This window comes from Dioscorea cayenensis, chromosome 4, assembly GCF_009730915.1.
Source record: "Dioscorea cayenensis subsp. rotundata cultivar TDr96_F1 chromosome 4, TDr96_F1_v2_PseudoChromosome.rev07_lg8_w22 25.fasta, whole genome shotgun sequence".
NCBI lineage: Eukaryota > Viridiplantae > Streptophyta > Magnoliopsida > Dioscoreales > Dioscoreaceae > Dioscorea > Dioscorea cayenensis.
This window is the reverse complement of record NC_052474.1, coordinates 8,755,600-8,774,321: the sequence shown is the minus strand read 5'-3', so window position 1 is coordinate 8,774,321 and position 18,722 is coordinate 8,755,600. Positions and strand designations below refer to the sequence as shown.

At 32.6% G+C, this 18,722-nt stretch overlaps 2 protein-coding genes and 1 non-coding gene across 3 annotated transcripts; 1 reads left to right on the top strand and 2 right to left on the bottom strand.

Moving 5' to 3' along the window:
* The first annotated feature begins 594 nt into the window (after window positions 1-594).
* LOC120258827 (GDSL esterase/lipase At4g10955) lies at window positions 595-2,897 on the top strand. Its single transcript, XM_039266261.1, has 2 exons — window positions 595-1,041; window positions 1,826-2,897. Exons 1-2 carry the CDS (start codon window positions 845-847, stop codon window positions 2,805-2,807), a joined length of 1,179 nt encoding a protein of 392 aa, XP_039122195.1. The 5' UTR covers window positions 595-844; the 3' UTR covers window positions 2,808-2,897.
* A 425-nt stretch (window positions 2,898-3,322) lies between these two features.
* On the bottom strand, window positions 3,323-3,395 carry TRNAR-ACG. Its single transcript has one exon. It is a non-coding gene; the product is annotated as a tRNA-Arg (tRNA).
* Window positions 3,396-3,541: 146 nt separating this feature from the next.
* LOC120258658 lies at window positions 3,542-8,452 on the bottom strand. The gene is made up of 10 exons (XM_039266108.1): window positions 7,395-8,452; window positions 5,606-5,886; window positions 5,459-5,524; window positions 5,167-5,241; window positions 4,771-4,833; window positions 4,629-4,688; window positions 4,438-4,527; window positions 4,247-4,354; window positions 4,038-4,160; window positions 3,542-3,814 (listed from the first exon to the last, which is right to left on the bottom strand). Exons 1-10 carry the CDS (start codon window positions 8,311-8,313, stop codon window positions 3,686-3,688), a joined length of 1,914 nt encoding a protein of 637 aa, XP_039122042.1. The 5' UTR covers window positions 8,314-8,452; the 3' UTR covers window positions 3,542-3,685.
* Window positions 8,453-18,722: the final 10,270 nt, after the last annotated feature.

Here is an 18,722-nt window from a genome sequence, read left to right as displayed (position 1 = left end):
TGATTAAAACAATTATTATTATTATTATTATTTGTATACAGCTACCTGAAATTAAATTTATCAATAATTTGCATGATATACATCGGATCATCACAAATTTACATGAGGTTTTAAAAGCAGGAATAAGTCATTGACTCACTCCGAAATTCCAAAATATATGAACCTTTAATGTTTATAATTTTTTTTTTTTAAAAAAATATGGATAAACCATGTGTTAAAAATATAATATGTAAAACATATATAAAGTTGCTTTTCTCAATATATTTGTACGAAACACAAACACTCTATATAGAGGTAACACTAACACATAGATACATAAAACACTTTACATAGGGGATTCAATCGTAATAAACTAAGATGTCCTTGGTTATATAAGTTTTTTAATATAGGATATGAAAATATTTTATATTTTAATTAAAAAAAATACATGATTTATTTCAAACTATTTGAGGGGTTGATGTGCAAAAAACAATAACGCTCCAAACTCCGAAATAGGTGGGGCCGTTACTATGCTGAACGGGAAAAATATGACCGTTGGCTTTTTTTTGGAGTTGAACACTCTTATCAGTGTTTATCAGTAGTAGTACAGAGCGTCAACTTTCACACGCGTCTTTGCATTCAAAGCTCTCAAACCCTTTCTTCCTCTTCATTGTCACTCTCAAGAAAACCAAAGATGATTTCAAACCCTAACCCTAACCCTAACCCTAATATAAAAATCTAACCTTTTCCCCAATATTCTCTTGACCGTTGTTGTTCTCTGCTTTGCTTTATTCTCTGTGAAACCCATCTTGCTTTTCATACATCTTTGTCTATCTTTTTGCTGCTTTTGTTCTAGCTTTGTGCAATGGCAGTGAAGAAAGGAGAGGAAGGAGGAGAAGGTGAGGGAGAAGTGGGAGAGAGTGGTGTTGTGATGGTAGTAGCAAGTTCTGTTGAGGAGGAGAAGGAGAAGGAACAGGAGGTTGGCCATCCTTTTGATTTCCATGTTTGTGGACCTCGCAACATATCTGCTCCTAATTGGAAGGATCTCATTCGCTCTAGCTGGTTTGTCTCTCTCTCTCTCTCTGTGATTTGGTTTCTTGTTTTTTTATGTTCTTAAAAATGTGATTTTTGTTTGTTTGTCTTGTGATATTTTATGGAGTAATTGTTTCGACAAAGGACAATATAGGTTGTTTGTTTTCCCTTTGGATTATTTTGTTTTTGTTTTTGTTTTTGTTTTTGTTTTTTTTTTGTGAATTAGTTTGGAATGTAGCGACCAAAAGAACTTATCTTATGCACTGATTTAAAAATTTCTGCTTTAATTCATATCTGTATTTCATTCTCTTTATTAATTTACATTCAATTGTTGTTTGCCATTTAATTTATGCAGTGTTCTGATATGAATACATGTCTGTAATTCATTTTATAATTAACTTTCAATTATGTTTCTAATATTTATTCAACTTGTCCTCTGGTTTCAGGATTTCTACTTTGATTCCTGTCTTTTTTCCATTTATTTTCTTGTTAATTTACCTTAAGTTATTGTTTACCAATTTCATTTGTACACTGTTCTGACCTGAATTGATGTTTGTTCTTCATTTCATAATTAACTTTTCAATTATTTTTTTTACATTCATTCAACTTGTCCCTCTGTTTTAAGGATTTCTACTTTGATTCATGTCTGTTTTCAATTTCATAATTAATCAACTTCCAATTTTCAGTACAAACATTCAACTTGTCCATGGTTCAGAAATTTTCTAATCAATGTTCTATTTATCCTTCATGAACTAATCAATTAATCTTGAATTCTCTATGATACATATCTTTTATACTACTTTTAAAATTTCAGGAGAGATGCTAGGTACAAAAGGATGGTGATAGCATGCTTCATTCAAGCAGTTTACTTGTTAGAACTAGACCGGCAAGACGAAAGAACAGAAGACAATGGCCTTGCTCCAAAATGGTGGAAACCCTTCAAATACAAGCTTGCAAAAGCTCTAGTAGATGAAAGAGATGGATCCATTTACGGCGCAATCCTAGAATGGGACAGATCTGCAGCCCTTTCTGACTTCATACTCATGAGACCAAGTGGCGCTCCCCGTGCCGTCTTAGCACTTCGAGGAACATTACTAAAGAGCCCAACAATTAGAAGAGATTTGCAGGATGATCTTAGATTTCTAGCTTGGGAAAGCCTCAAAGGATCAGTGAGGTTTAATGGAGCATTGGAAGCACTGAAATCAGTTGTCGATAAGTATGGTAGCAGCAATGTATGTGTAGCTGGTCATTCATTGGGAGCAGGATTTGCACTCCAAGTAGGCAAAGCATTGGCCAAACAGGGAGTGTTTGTGGAGTCTCATTTATTCAATCCACCCTCTGTTTCATTGGCAATGAGTATGAGAATCATCGGTGAAAAGGCGGCATATTTCTGGAAGAGAATTAAAGCAGCATTGCCATCAAATGCCGATGTTCTGATCGAAGGTAAAGAAGAGAAGGCTTCTCCCTTTAGTGATGAAGCCAAGAAATGGGTGCCGCATTTGTATGTGAATAACAGCGACTACATTTGTTGTTATTACACTGATCGTACTGGAGAAGCAGGGCCCGGAGATTCAGCTATAGATAACGGAAGGGAGAACAGTGGCGCTGGAGATGTCGCCGCAAAGCTGTTTGTGATGTCTAAGGGACCTCAGAAGTTCCTTGAAGCTCATGGATTGCAGCAATGGTGGTCTGATGATATGGAACTTCAACTGGCTTTAAATCATAGCAAGCTTATTAACAGACAATTGAGGTCATTGTACAACACTCCACCTCCTCAACTTTTGGTGAAGTCATGAGGATTGGATTCTTTTCTTGCATTGCTTTGGTATCATGTTAAATTTTACTTCTTTTTCATTATGATTCAAGGAATTCTGCAGTTTTGATCATTATGTTTGCATAAACTTGAGCACAAAGGATGTGTTGCTCATTGAGAAAGAATAAGAAGTGTTCTTTCAAATGTAAATGCATATATATATATATATATATATATATTGACACATGGATGACAGTCATTTAAGCAGAAGTCGAGGGACGTGCAGAGTCGAGCCGATCGATGCGTCACCTGCGTGACATGAGATTTGATTTCGGTCTCGAAACGACGCACCGCAGACCTATCTCGATCGACTCAAAAGCTTTGGTATGCATTTTTTACAGTAAAAAAATAAAAATTAAAAACCATAATTATACAAAAAAAATAAAATTATATCATCATTTACGCAAGGGACCTAATACCTGTTGAAAGGTTATTGGTATGCATTTCTTTTTAACAAAGTAAAAATAAAATAAAAATTATATCATTCATTTAAGAAAACGACTCCGCTGGGGATCGAACCCAGAATCTCTGGTTCCGTAGACCAGCGCCTTATCCATTGGGCCACGGAGTCAGTTAACAAGCCTGCCTATGTATAAATTATTAAAACTCAAAATCAAATGCTTTATTTTCCATTTAACAGCGAAATACATGGATATAAAATGTGGGCTTGTAATTTAAAGCTTTAAATTTCAAAAGAAACATGTAAATTTTTCAGGATGACAGTAAATGATATCAGAGATAATGAACAATGTGTAAACATTGTAGTTCATCTCAGCTCAGTACAAGAAAAATTAGAAGTCATTACGTTACACTGTTATACTATTGACTTTCAAAAGTCATCCATGCAGCACAAAGAATGCACTAATAGTATGCAGTTCTTTGTTCTTCAGATACATAAGTTATTGGTAGTCCAAGTGCATCGGCAATACTTCGAACCTCGGCGATCATAGCAATCAAGTCATTGAGCTTGTTCACAGCTGAACCAACACCCTGATCAGTAAGAGTTATAAAAAAAAAAAATGTTAGAAAATCCTCCATCATAATTAAACATGAATTGCTTCCATTGATTCTATTGAAGTGTGATGTATGAAGTCAAGAGTATGTTTCTAATTTATAGCCTCACAATTTAAAGTACTCATACGATAGTCAATTCGGTAATCAGCAGAAATAAATTGCTAAAGACTCAACATGACTTATAAGTTTAGTAACATACCACACCAGCTGCTCCTGCTGTCAAAGCCATTGGTGCAGTTACAGAGCTAAGTCCAGATGAGCACATAACCAGAATTTTAACAGCTCGAGAAATTGAATATGCGGCGGCTAGTGTTGGTGTTGCCTGTTTCATCCAAGAAATTATATTTGAACATTAAATAATAATTTGACATAGTTTGAAACATGTTACACAGAATGTTCATGCTATACCTTCTCAATTAAACCAAGAATCCCTGGTTTTGAAGGATTAGAACATTTTCCGCCTTCTGTTTGAATAATGTCGGCGCCTTCCTGCTCAAGTGCTTCTGCTAGCTTTACCTGCTTTTTCAACAAAAGATAGCATTAGTGGGGAAAAAATTCAGATGATTAAAAAACTCTGTTTGAAAATTTATACCATTTACCTGATCAGGAAGAGTTAATGTGTGTGGCACAGTGACAGAGAGTGTTGTGAATGGAAGAATCCTCTTTGTTTCTTGTGTTAGCTTTAGTATCTGTATATTTATCAGACAAGATAAACAGAAGAATATGTTTGATAATATTTATTTCTTTGTTTATAAATTAATGATTCTTATAGCAAGACTTTTATTGGTACCTGATCTGGAGAGAACTGAATGCCCATTTCATAGAAGGAATCATAGTTTCCAATTTCGACCTGTATTTATGAAACATTGTTTGAATAATTTTGAAACTATTATGAACAAGATGATGGAAGATCAATAGTTATAAGTTCCAACCATTTGAGCACCTGCTTCCACAGCAGGAGCAAATGCTGAAGGATCCACAGACGAGACACAAACCTGCGACCATTGTAACACAATAAAAAACAAGAAGAACAAGTATGACTGTTGCACTAATTACAGTATGACATACATATCTTAAAAAATGACTAATCACATGCGCAATTAAGATGACAATTCATACAATGAATTAATTTCATCTCGAAGATGTACATTCAAATCTCTGATCATGTAGCAATCTGTTTCGTTCAAATAAACTTATGTGTGCGTGGGTTAAACAAAAACATCAATAACTATCATCAATTGATTTGAGGTAGTGAACTTTTTGATAACTGGAAAAAAAAAACTCATCAGATTTGCATTGTATATATATTTTTTTAAGGCACAAATTACCGGAAGAGAGGTTAATTTCACAGCAAGTTCTACCAGCTCTGGATCACAAGCTATGTCAACATGAGTGGCACCTCCCTGTTATTTAAATGAAATTGCGTAAGTTTTTCTTCAAAGAATTTAATGCTAAACATACAACATAATCTCAAGGATAAACAGTTGAGGACAATTAAATTAAGGGACAAAAGATAAAGCAAAATTTAAAGAGAGAATGATATACACAAAACATACATACACACATACATGTTGTTATTGCTGTAATCAAAGAAATGCTATTGATAAGAAACAACCCAACCTTATCTGCAGCAGTAACAACAGAGGCAATGTTCTCTTTGTCAAAATTTTGGAGACCAGAGATGATCTGCATATGACAACTATGTGAAATAAGGAATTAAAGAAACATAACTTGATGAATTGATAATTTACAGCAAATCAAAAGTACCTTTAATGCCCTTCTTTCATTGAAGGCTCTGAGGACTGATTCCTTTGGAGTAGAAAGAGAGGCTCTTGGTGCTCTTCTAACAGTTTGTCTGCTATTGAAGGGAGGTCTAAGGCCAAGGAGAGGGTCATTGTGTTGGAGAAGAAGAGAAGAAGAAGAGTGACTCTTTGTAGAACAGGATGGTATTGCAAAAGCCACTAGCTTTGCAACTCCAAGTGCCATGTCTTCTCTACCTCTGTGATTTTTGGGGCCTTGGAGGGAAGTTTGGAGATAAGGTGGAGAAAAAGGTTGATATTTATGGGGGTTTAACCCAAATGGAGGTTTTTTTTTTTTAATATTATAAAAAAAATTATTAAAATACCCATGTTTTGGATTATTTATCACATTTTGAGGGTTTTCTCGTTTTCAACCTTTTTATTTTAAAAATATATAGATATATATATATAGAAAACGGAAAAGTTTCTCTAGTTTTCTATTTTTTTTTAATTAAAAAAATGAAAACGTAAAAATTTCTCCTGTTTTCAATTTTTTTTTTTAAATTTCGTAAAGGCCAGCACGGTTGCCGTTAAGGACTTTTAAATTTATATTAGAAAATAATAGTTAAGTTATGTTTTTTTTTACCTTTAATTTTTTTCAAAAAAATATAAATTTTGAAAATATTAGGAAATAGAACCGTCAAACCTGCACCGGTAAAAAATTATTACAAAATATTTAATACAAAGTAGGTCAGTCAAATATGCATTGATCAGTAATTAGAACAATCAAACCTGCATCATTCAATAATTAGTATAAAGTAGGATGGCCAAATATGGGGTGCTGTATTTTGGTCAAACTTACACTGGTAATTAGTACAAAGTAAGATGGTTAAACCTATACCGGTCAACACTTGGTATAAAGTAGGGTGTCAAAATTGTACTCGATCAATAATTAATACAAAATAGAATGATCAAACTTGCATGGGTCAGTATTTAATACAAAGTAGGCCGTTAAAATTTTTTTATAACCATCAGAAGGGAAAGCCACAAACTATTGACTAACGGATATATACTATATATGTATATATTATATATTCTTTAAAACAAAAGGCGGAAAATGGGAGCATCTCTTCTGTTTTCCTTTTTATTAAATGAAAAAGTGAAACATGAGAATCTCCTGTTTTCTTTTTATTTATTATTATTATTTTAAAAAAAATACTCACATTTTTCATATTTTAAAAAAAAATTTTAGTTTTCTCCCAATAAAATGCGCATCAGTAAATAATTCAGAACATGCCTATTTTAATTTTTTTTATTTTTATAATATTTAAAAAATCCCCATAGATATGTCCAATTTATTAAAAAAAAAAAAATTGAGACCTTGCATCCATGGTTTGTCCATATTATTAAAAAAATATATATGTATATATATTTATAATTATAATAGTAATTTCTCTCATACCATAACAAACCAATGCATACATACGAATGGAGACATATTTGCATTGAAACACAGCGAAATGTCATACACAAGGTAGAAGGCAAAGGGCAATAAAACAGGAGGATGAGCCACTACACTCTAGCCAATACTTACCCAACGAAAACCTATAGAAATACTAACCTTTCAAAAACCCTCTTCAAAACATATGCAACACTCAAAACACCATAATAATACATGCCTTTTTCCAAATCAAAATCCAAAGTCAAATCAAGAAAAGAATACAAGGAGGTAATCAATCAATCAATTAATCAATCAATCAATTAATCAATGGAAACAAGAAAGAAACTCCTTCCTTTCTTTGTCCTTCCTTCTCAACCATTGCGGATATTATTCATCCTCTCCATCACAGTAACAAGTCCATGAATCCCCAATTTCCCATCCCCATTAGCCACCATCCCCATAAACAACTGCCTATTCAATGCCGCACCAGGTAACACCATTCCCTCCTCATCCAATCCCATCCCCAAATCTTTCACCATGTATTCTGCCAGCGCCCCTGCCTCATAATCCCTTTCCACTACCTTCCCTCCAAACAATTCCATCACCTTCGTCCCCGCTGCCCCGCTTCTCACCGCCTCAAAGAACCCATTTCTCTCCAGCCCCGCTTTCTCCGCGAACACCATTGCCTCGCTCATTCCCATCAGGTTCGCTCCCACTACGATCTGGTTCGCGATCTTGCTGCTTTGCCCGCTTCCTGCCCTGCCCATCCACCTCGCTTTCCCCATCAAATCGAACAGTGGGCGTAGCCATTCGATCACCTCCTCGTTGCCCCCCGCGAAGATCGCTAGCTTCCCATTTTTCGCCCCTTGTTCGGCGCCGGAGACTGGCGCGTCGATGGACCAGCAGCTCTTCGCCTTCGCTGCTTCTTCTATTTCACGGGCGAGTGTTGGATGGCTACTCGTGCAATCGACGAGCACGCCGTTGTCGCAGAGAGATGAGAGAACGCCGGTGGTGGGATCTAAAATAACAGATCGAACATCGGATGGGTGACCTACCATTGTGAAGACGACGTCGCTGGATCTAGCTACGTCGGCTGGGGAGGCTAAGAATCGAGCTCCAGCGCGTCGTAGATGGTCGACTTTCGCTGGGGATCGAGCATAGATGGCGACTGCATAGCCGGCGGCGAGAATATGGCTGACCATGGCGGATCCCATAACACCAGTCCCGATCCAGCCTACACGAGTCCTCCCGGGCCAGATTGGCGTCGGATAGCAGGCTCCCACCTCCTCCGCCATCAACGAAACGAAACGAAACCAAACCAAAAATGAAAAGAATGAAAAGAACAAGATGAGAGATCAGAAGTGGCAACCGCAGCAGCAGAAGAAGACGCAGAGGGCGGCAACGAGAACGACAGCCTCGAAGAAGTAGAGAACGTGGAAGAGTAGGTCATCAAAGATGGAGAATTGGATGTTGATGGATCGCCACGGCGCGGCGGAGAAGAATAGCTTGAACGGCCAGTGGTACGCCTTGTTCATCGTCTTGGACCACCAATCGGATCCCCCCTTGGCCGCCATGGATTCAAGGATGCGAAGCTCTCATGGCTTCTTGGAGGGATCGAGGAAATGATAGAAGAAAATTCGTTCTATATATATTACGAGAATTTGAGAGCTTTGGGAACTTCGTCTCCAAGTTTCCTCTTAAATGGACGAGGCGGTCGATGATATTTTTTTTTTGACAAGCGTGGACAAGACACGTGATAATGGCACACACCAATAACTAAGTTGTAGAAACATTTATATCCATTAGAAATCGAATCTATCTCTTAGGTAGGATTAACATTTTATGCATGGGATGAGATCATTCTCTAATAAACTACATAAAAATATTTCAAAATTTATGAAATATCATAGATATAATTTTTTTAAAAATTTTATTTTTTTTAATAAAAAATAGTTATAAATTAATATTAAAGTCTTTTATTTATTGGTACTAGTCTCTTAGATAAAAGTGATTTTAGTGTTTATTGAACTTACTCCCATGTAATATATGTGGCACTTGTTAGGTATTTGTAAAATATATATCTATATATATATAATCAAAATATAATTTAAATATTTTTCCCACCCACCAAAGTTCAAATTCCAAATTTCAAATTTTTTGCCTCATTTTTCCCATGCAAATCAAATTGGAGAGTAAAGGTCCTAAAGGATGACATTAATTAATTTATGGAGGCAAAGTTCATTTTCTCAATATATTTTGAAATAAATTGAATAAAGCTTTGTACAATTTTTATTTATTCTTTAAAGTTAGTAAGTTGCATATTATACTTGATTATTTTTAAAATATATAATTATTTTATTCATTTGTATGGAGGTTAAGAGGCAGAAGATATAACAGTCATATTTAATACTTTTAAAAATATATAACAAAAATAAATATCATGGGCAAAATATATAATATAACCATCTCTCTTCAAAAATCCTACTGCTGGTCAAGTTCTTAGTTGTTGTTAGCTGTAGTACCTCATAGTCTTTATGGACCCACTCTATCTTCATTATGAAGTTAATTAATTGTTTTTTTAGTGTAAATTAATCAAAACAACATTATTATTATTATTTGAGCCCTTGTCCCAAATTCATGTTCTAGAAGGATACAATATTATAAAATTTAATTTGTAATTATTTATTATTAGTATTGTGCACATGGCTTATTAAATTAATTTTTTAAATATGTAATATATATATATATATATGAAGTAAAATTTTATAATACTAATTAGATATAAGATATGAAAAATAGAGATGTGTTATTGAAACGAAAACAAAAAAAATGAAGTTAAACACATGAATCATGGGTAGTTTATGAGGTTAAAAAGTAATTTGGGAAAAAAGGTTTTAAAGTATATAATTTTTCTACCTAAGATATAATGAAAACATTTATTATTATAAAACTGTTACTTCCAAACTTCAAGAGCTTTTGGATAATTTCCTTAAAACATATTGTTAATTTGTTATCTTATTCTCTTAAATTTAATGAATTGCTCAAATTAATAGAATATAAGAATACAAACTTGTTATTATGAAAAGAATATATATAATATCAAATATTAACTTAAATTTAATTAATCACCCAATTGGGCTCAAATTCTTATTGATGTGGTTGGAGTGCCTCTGAGATAGATAAAAATAAGGTGAAATAATATTGAGTGAAAAATAATAATTACATGGTAGAATACCATATTTAGTCCTTGTATTACATGAAATGTGCACTTTGGTCCCTTTCATTTAATTTGCCCATGATAAGTTTCTATATTATTCGAATGAGTAAAATTAGGTCCTCTAAGTAACGGTCCGTCTATTCTCCATCCATGGTTTCTGATGGGGCATTTGTGGTACATAAAATATTATTAAAAAATTATTTAAGTGGTATAAAAACACTTTTAAAAAATGGATCCGGGTCATTCCAAATCAGACCCGGATCTGATACCTAATTTTATCATTCCACCATGGTTTGCCATCGGGGGTGCCGTCGCTACCATCACGGTCATTGCCATCACAGTCGTCGCTGCCGAGAGTGAACATCAACCATTTTGATCCTCTGCGTATAAGTTGTTATCCCTCCACCATGAGGATACCGCAGTCGTCATTGTTGTCTCTATTGATCAATGTCTTGTGATATTATTATGTTTCTCAGCCGAGTGAAACCTGTAGCCAATGTCTTGTGTTGAAAACTTTTGATTGTTTTGTTCTTTTACATTGAATATATTATAATCAATACAAGTTTCACAAGTTCTGAGCTTTGTTTCTCTTTGGTTTATTTTCTTTATGTATTCTTGGATGAAATGATTTAATAATCATCTTCGGAAGTTGAAGCTTATCAGGTTTGTAATTCTGTATTCATTCACAAGTTTGGTATTCTTTTATAATAGCTTAGAATTTGAAAAGAGACATCAAATTTGTAACTTTGTATTTATTCATAAGCTTTGTATTCTTTTACAATAGTGTGGAATTTGAAATGAGACATTAAATTTGTAACTCTCAAACATATCATCCAATCAACATAAGCTAAAATAATAATAATAATAATAATAATAAAACAAAAGCTCAAAGGATGGAAAATAACTGGAGGAGGCACAAAGTGTATCGCTATGATTTGAATAACACGTGTTTTAGTGAAGCCATTTTCGTTGATGATGGTCAGTAAAGGCAGAAAAGATGATTGCGAGTATCCTCATGGTGGAGATATAACCAACCTATATGCAGAGGAACAAAATGGTTGATGCTCTTTCTCGGCGGCTACCGCGATGGTAGGGACGACGCCCGGGTGGCAAACCATGGTGAAATGATAAAATTAGGTATCGGATCAAGGTTCGATTTGGACAGAACCGGATCCATTTTTTAAAAGTGTTTTTTAATCCACTTAAATAATTTTTTAATAATATTTTATGTATGCACAAATGCTACATCAGCATCCATGGATGAAGAATAGATGGACCGTTACATAGAAAACCTGATTTTATTCATTCAAATAATATAGGGACTTATCATGGGCAAATTAAACGAAAGGGACCAAAGAGGCACATTTCATATAATACAAGAACTAAATAGGGTATTCTATCTAATTATATATATATATATATACTATAACTTTAATAGTATAATTGTATAATGTAATGCTTAAGATTGTCTTAAATTATAAAAGGAATATTTATTTATTTATTTTATATACTCTCCCCTACTTAACAAGATTTTAGATATAGAGAGAGAGAGAGTATTTAGGGAATATTCAGTCTAATGGTGCTAGAATATTTTTGGCAAAATTGCTTTTATAAAATAATTTTTTTTATTTTTTCCACCAACAAAATTGACAATTTCATTTAATTGTATTATTAAAAAAATTCTTAAAGTATGGTGAATTATTAAAATTTTGAAGGGTAATGAAAATTATCAAAAATTTGGCAATCCTAGTCACTAATACGGTGTTCAATTAAAATTAAAATCAAAATTAAAATGATCTCAGAGATTAAAAATAGCTAAACACAAAAATTAAGTTATATTTTCAATCAGAATTACCAAGTAATGTTTCTCAAATTTAGAAATAATTAATTATATGCAATAAAAAATTTAAAAATATATGATTATTTCCTTTGGAAACTCCATAGGGAGGATGCTAATCTTACTATCACCGGTGAGAGATTACTTTTCTAAGCCAATCAAAATATATAGAAGTGTTGGATTCGGATTTCTGGGTTTTCACTTCTATGCACTCCACTATTTAGTACAATTAGGGCGGAACCAGGACCAACTAGGAGGGTGGGCATATGGTCAAACCAGGACTAACTGGTGGGGGTGGGAGGCTATAGGTAAAAAATAAAATAAAAAAAAATCTCCAATCAAACAACTATCTCCAATATATGATATAATTGTTGATTAAAATAACCACAATTTCAATGCATGTAATTAAAAAAAAACATAAAAGAGGTATCTATGCACGCTCAAATTAGAAATGTCGGCAATAATGTAGCCATACAAACAAGGTATGCGACTCAAAAGAGGTAGTCTCATTCGAGTTTATATTTTTAAAGCGCAATACAATCACTTCATTATCAATAGGTGTAAAAAATTCCCTCTCAAATATACTCAATTATTGTTATTATTTTATCTGGTTTGTTAATAAAATTTTTTTCTAATTAAAAAAAATATTTTTTAATTAACACAATCTGAAAAGATATCATAAATTTTCTTTTTTTTACCTCATAAATTAGTTAATAATAAATTTTATGAGGTTATTAGATATTTGTAATTATAAAAAATAAGAAAAAAGTAGTTGTTATTATATATATATTAAAAGGGTTTAAAAATAATTTCATAAAAATATCACTTTGAAATTCATTGCATTGCATGATGATATATATACACAAATCTAGAAATCATTTTTATTTAGAAAATTAGATAAATGAAGCTTTATACCAATTTTTGTGATGATTCTAAATCTCAAAATGTTTTTAAAAAATAAAGCTACTTTGATTTTCATTCACATGACATAAGTGTATTAATAGACAAATCAAATAAAGAAAAACTAATAGTTTTTTAATAAAAAAATTCCAAAATTAAATGCCCCTCCCTCACAATCTAAAAGTCCAGGTGTGGAGCATAGGTTATATTAATTAAATCTTCTCATCATCATCAACCTCTTTCTCATGAGACCGAGGCCTTGACCTAAACTGTTGCCCTATTCCTTCCAACTGACTTCTGAGTCTTGTGCCCATGGGAACAAAGGGTGTTGTTGAACAAGTGAACGTCTCAAGAGAAAGATGGAAGATGAGGACGCATTGGAGAACCGAGAGAAAAGGGATGGAGGATGCCATACTTTGGCGCCAGGTCATGAGTTCTCTTCCGGCAACTTTGATTAGGCGGCCTCACAGGAACAAGGGGCTGAAGCCACCCCTAGCCCCTCCCTTAATTCCGTCCCTGAGTACAACCAAACACTAGAAAGTGATACCTCTGCCTGAAGTTGGACTTCTGTAAAAAGTGGGATTTCTTGACTACTCAACTTTCTTCCACTTTCATGAACCAAACACCCCCAATTAAAGTGAGAAAGGAAAAGAAGAGATATAAGGGAAGAAGAGCAAAAATATACAAAATTTTTTTTGGTCTAGTGATACCGACGCTACTATGTAAGGCTTGGTTACGAGACTGTTATTAATGTGGTTTGAAATACACAGAACGCAGTGATGCCAACAGTCCCAGGTATAGGAGTGAGGTTGCAACTTATTCATGGTGTCAGTCAGGTGAGAATGCATAGGTGAACTATCTTTATTCTTCTGTGTACGCTGCTAATTGTATACACTCTGTCACATTTATAAAAAAAAATAAAAATAAAGATTTAGGGGTGGATGCCCCCAAATTTGGGGTCCCACACATATATTATTTTTTAATCAATATTTTCTTCTAGTATTGTAATTAAAATTATAAAGTTAATAATTCATGAATATAATTATAAGTAGCCAATTTTATGTGCAATTAATTAATTAATAATAAAATTGTTAATTAAATTAATTTATGATAAATTTATTAAACCGAAATAGTTAAAAATATATTAAAAACAATGAAACATCCATGCACTATAAATTTAAAACAAATTACCTTCATGATAATATTGATGATACTGCATAAATATTCACCGATAATAAATGGAGCTATATTATATTGAAATATTATGCATTCGTTGTATGTTCATCTATGATTTTTAATGTAAAATATCTAATTAAAGCTATTTTTTGTTGTTAAAATTGTAATCAATGATGTGTTTAGATATTAAATATTTTCATGCTATATGAAAAAATAATTTCATTATTTATCAAGTCAATTAAGAAATTCATAATTAAATTGCTAAATAAATTAAATTAAAAATTAAAAATATTTAGTTGTTAAATATTTTTAATTATTTTTATTAGTAAAATATTAAATTGTAATAAATATTTAATTTAATTATTGTTAAAAATAATTAATTTCAATTATTTTTTGTTTGAATAGTAATAATAATAATAAAATGGGATGTGTAAGGAATATCTTGAGAATATACTTTTTTGGGGTAAATTTTGGAGTTTATGGTTGGAGTATAATTTGTTGTAGCAGAATCAAATTTTGGAATTTGAGGTAAAATTTCAGGGTTGATGTTGGAAATGGCTTAAATCTCCAACAATGACACCAAATCCCAAATTTGCGGTCATGGTTGGTGTCACAGTATTACTAATGGAAGCTTACTGCTACAACAATGCCAACCCTTAACCATCGCCAGCCAAAGCCTTACATCACCACAAGAGTCAATAAGCCACACACGGAAGCTAATAAGAACGCACACAAGAATAGGCAGCCCAAAACTTAGCTTAGACTTTATTGATTTCCTCAATCAATTCTCCATCTCACACTTTCTATGTTTGCATCCCTCGATGCTTACAAATTTATTGGCAACAAAGCCTATTTAATCTAAGCTAGCAAGAGACCATGGTGGTTACAAAAACTGCCCACTACATGCTCATGGGGCATGGTGGTTACCAAAACTACCCACTACCTAGTCATGGGATGAGGAACCGCCCACTGCTCTGACCAATTGGAGATCATGGGCCAACCGCAGGTGGAACTGTTCACTCCAACCATTCCTGCCAAAACTCCATCTTCAAAGAGAACATGTGACAACCGTCTATTGCAACCGTTCCCGCCTTTGCTTTTGGTCAAAGCCACTCACCCATGACTGGACGTCACCTCGGTCATGTGTATGCAGGAAGGAAGTGTGGACCACTTCCCCATGTTCTCCATCACCTTGGTGGATGGTTGGAGCAACCGTCCATCACTCCACCACTTCGGCAACTGCTTAAAGCTACTGGCTACTACTCCACTACTTTGACAACCATCTAGAACACCCGCTGGTTCCTCAACTGTCCATTTTCTTTGGCAATGCACGGACACTTTCTGCACGTCTCTCTGTCACGCACGCGGTAACCAGCCCACCTGTGCATTCACTCGGCCATGTGCCTGCGGCAGCCCGCCTGCGCACTTGCGCCCATGTCTCTCGATCACACCTGCACGACCACTCCGTTGAGGCAAGTTTTCTCGATGTTCTCGGTTCGCTTGAGGCTTTCTCAGTTGTGGTAATTTTTCTCGGTGTTATCAATCACACCTACTCAACCCACCCGGCTAAGACAAGTTTTGCCGCTCATCTGCCTGTCAAGGAAGATTTTCCTGCACACCTCTCAGTCAAGGCAGATTTTCTCACGCACCTGCCTACAGAGGCGGGTTTCCATAATTAGACTATTTTTGGTCTATTTTCCCTCGGCCAAGATCATCTCGGTACCACCGAGTCGTTACCGAACAGCCCGTTAGATCATTATAGTTAGTTCCAACTCACCCCTAAATCATGCCCCAAATTTGGGGGTGGATGGTGGATGACCCTAAATTTGGTGTCAACTATTTGTAACCCCAAATTTAGAGTCCCACATATTTATTATTTTTAATCAGTAGATATTTTTTTATTTTTATTATTATAACTAAAATTATAAAATTAACAATTCATCTTTAACATAATTTTAAGTAATTAATTTATATAATTATAAATTTTACGTGCAATTAATTAATTAATAATAAAATTAAATTAATTTATGATAAATTTATTAAACTAAAATAGTTATATATATATATATATATATATATATATATATATATATATACTAATAACAATGAAAGACACATGCACTAGGAATTTATAACAAAATGCATTCATAATAATATAGATAATAATACATAAACATTCACTGATAATAAACAGAGCTATTAAATAACTGATAATTAGTATAAACATTAAATAATGTTTTTAATAATTATTAAATATTTTTTATTCTATATGAAAAAATAATTTCACTATTCATCAAGCTAATGAAGAAATTCATAATGAAATTTTTAAATAAATTAAACCATAAATTTAAAATATTTTAGCCATTGAAATATTTTAAATAATTTTTATTAGTAATATATCACATTGTAATAAATATTTAATTAAATCATTGTTGAAAATAAGTAATTTAAAGTATTTTGTGTTTGAATATAATAATAATAATAATAATAATAATAATAATAATAATAATAAATGAGATGTGTAAAAAAATATTACTTTTGGAGGTAAATTTGGGATTTATGATTGGAGTATAATTTATTAACAGAAACAAACATTGGGATTTGGGGTAAAAATTTGGGATTGTGGGCAACCATGACCCAAATCCGAGATTTGAGGTCATGGTTGGCTACAATCTATCCCCGCCCTAAATTTACGGGTGGAAGTGGACGATCCCAAATTTTGAATCACAAATAGTTGACCCCAAATTTGGGGTCTCACATATTTATTATTTTTTAATCAATATTTTTTTATGATTATAACTAAAATTATAAAATTAACAATTCATATTTAATATAACTATAACTAATTAATTTATATAATTATAAATTTTAAGTGCAATTAATTAATTAATAATAAAATTTTAATTAAATTAATTTATAATAAATTTATTAAACTAAAATAGTTAAAAATTTACTTAAAAACAATGAAAGAAACATGCACAATGAATTTATAACAAAATACATTTATAATAATATAGATAATAATGCATAAAAATTCACCGATAATAAATCGATCTATTAAATAACCTAAATAAAAGCTAATGTATTGCAAAAACTAATTAAGAATGTACGAAAAAATAATTTCATTATTTATCAAGATGATTAAAAAATTCATAATTAAATTTCTAAATAAATTAAATTATAGATTAAAAATATTTTAGCCATTAAAATATTTTAAATAAATTTTTATTAGTAATATAATATATGAGTAATGAACAAATTGTCCCTATGAAGTTAAAGAATTTACAAAAAACCCCATGACTTTGGGTATTCCCAAGATCCTTTCTTTTTCTGACAAATTATTTTTCAAACCTTTCTGATATAAAGGTTGCTGATGTTGACATGATTGTCTCTCAGTTTTTTAAGCATAAACCTATAATATTATGCAGAACCCCATAATCTTAAGTGGAAATTCAAAATCTTAAGCAAAAACCCAAAGTTTTAAGCGGGAACCCATAATTTTAAACAGAAACTCATAATTTTAAGCGGAAACCCATAATTTTAAGTAAAAAACTCATGTTGTACAAATAGAATAAACTGACGGAGTAAGCTGCATCAAATGAAAAGTAAAGTGTGAGAAAAAAGAGAGAATGTTTGGTAATTTCAAATGTCAAAAGGTCTGTTTGGGATGTTTTGAAACTTTTAGGGAGTTATAATTACTTTTTCCTATATTATATTATAATAAATATTTAATTAAATTATTGTTGAAAATAATCAATTTCAAGTATTTTATGATCGAATAATAATAATAATATAGAATGAGATATGTAAAAGAATATTCTCTTTTGGGGTAAAATTTAGGGTTTGTGGTTATAGTATAATTTACTGTATCATAATCAAATTTGAGATTTTTGATAAAAATATGGGGATGTGGGTTGGAGATGGTCTACCCTAAATTTGGGGTAATATTTGGGGGTGGGTTGGAGTTAACAATAACCCCAAATTTGGGATTATGGGGTCATTGTTGGAGATACCCTAAATGATAAGGAGCAAACCAATGATTAGCTATGGTTTAGGGGTCTAATCAACATTCGAAAAAATTTGCAAAAATTGACAAAGATTTTAAGAAATTACACTAAATTATCACAAAATCAATGAATTTCCCATATATATATATATATATATATTAGAACACGGCATTTAGGGTGTCCCTAGATTTTAAATCTAGGGACATCCCACAATGGCCATTATATGTAAATCTAACCACTATCAATTCGTGTATATTATCCATTACTATTCAACAGTACCCAACAGTGTTGAAGCATAATAACTAAAAATAATTTTGCACACCATCCCTACAAATAACAACCGTTAAATCATATTTTAACAGCTGTTATCAAATGCTGATGGAGAAACTTTTTCACCTAAGAGCCAATTTGAAACATTGGTCTAAAAATTCCTTCGAAACAATTAAACTTTGAAAACTCTCAGTCTTCTAGGAGTTGAACAGTCTAGATATTTTCAAAGAATCCTGCAAACTCACTGACAGAGAATCGAAATAGGAATATGAACTATGCTTAACTTTAGGTACTATT

Coding starts and splice junctions, on each gene's coding strand:
- LOC120258827 (XM_039266261.1), top strand. CDS start 845: ATGGCAGTGAAGAAAGGAGAGGAAGGAGGAGAAGGTGAGGGAGAAGTG. Junction 1,042..1,825: donor GATCTCATTCGCTCTAGCTG/GTTTGTCTCTCT, acceptor TTAAAATTTCAG/GAGAGATGCTAGGTACAAAA.
- LOC120258658 (XM_039266108.1), bottom strand. CDS start 8,313: ATGGCGGAGGAGGTGGGAGCCTGCTATCCGACGCCAATCTGGCCCGGG. Junction 4,528..4,628: donor TTCAGTTCTCTCCAGATCAG/GTACCAATAAAA, acceptor ATAAATATACAG/ATACTAAAGCTAACACAAGA. Junction 3,815..4,037: donor CAGCAGGAGCAGCTGGTGTG/GTATGTTACTAA, acceptor CTTACTGATCAG/GGTGTTGGTTCAGCTGTGAA.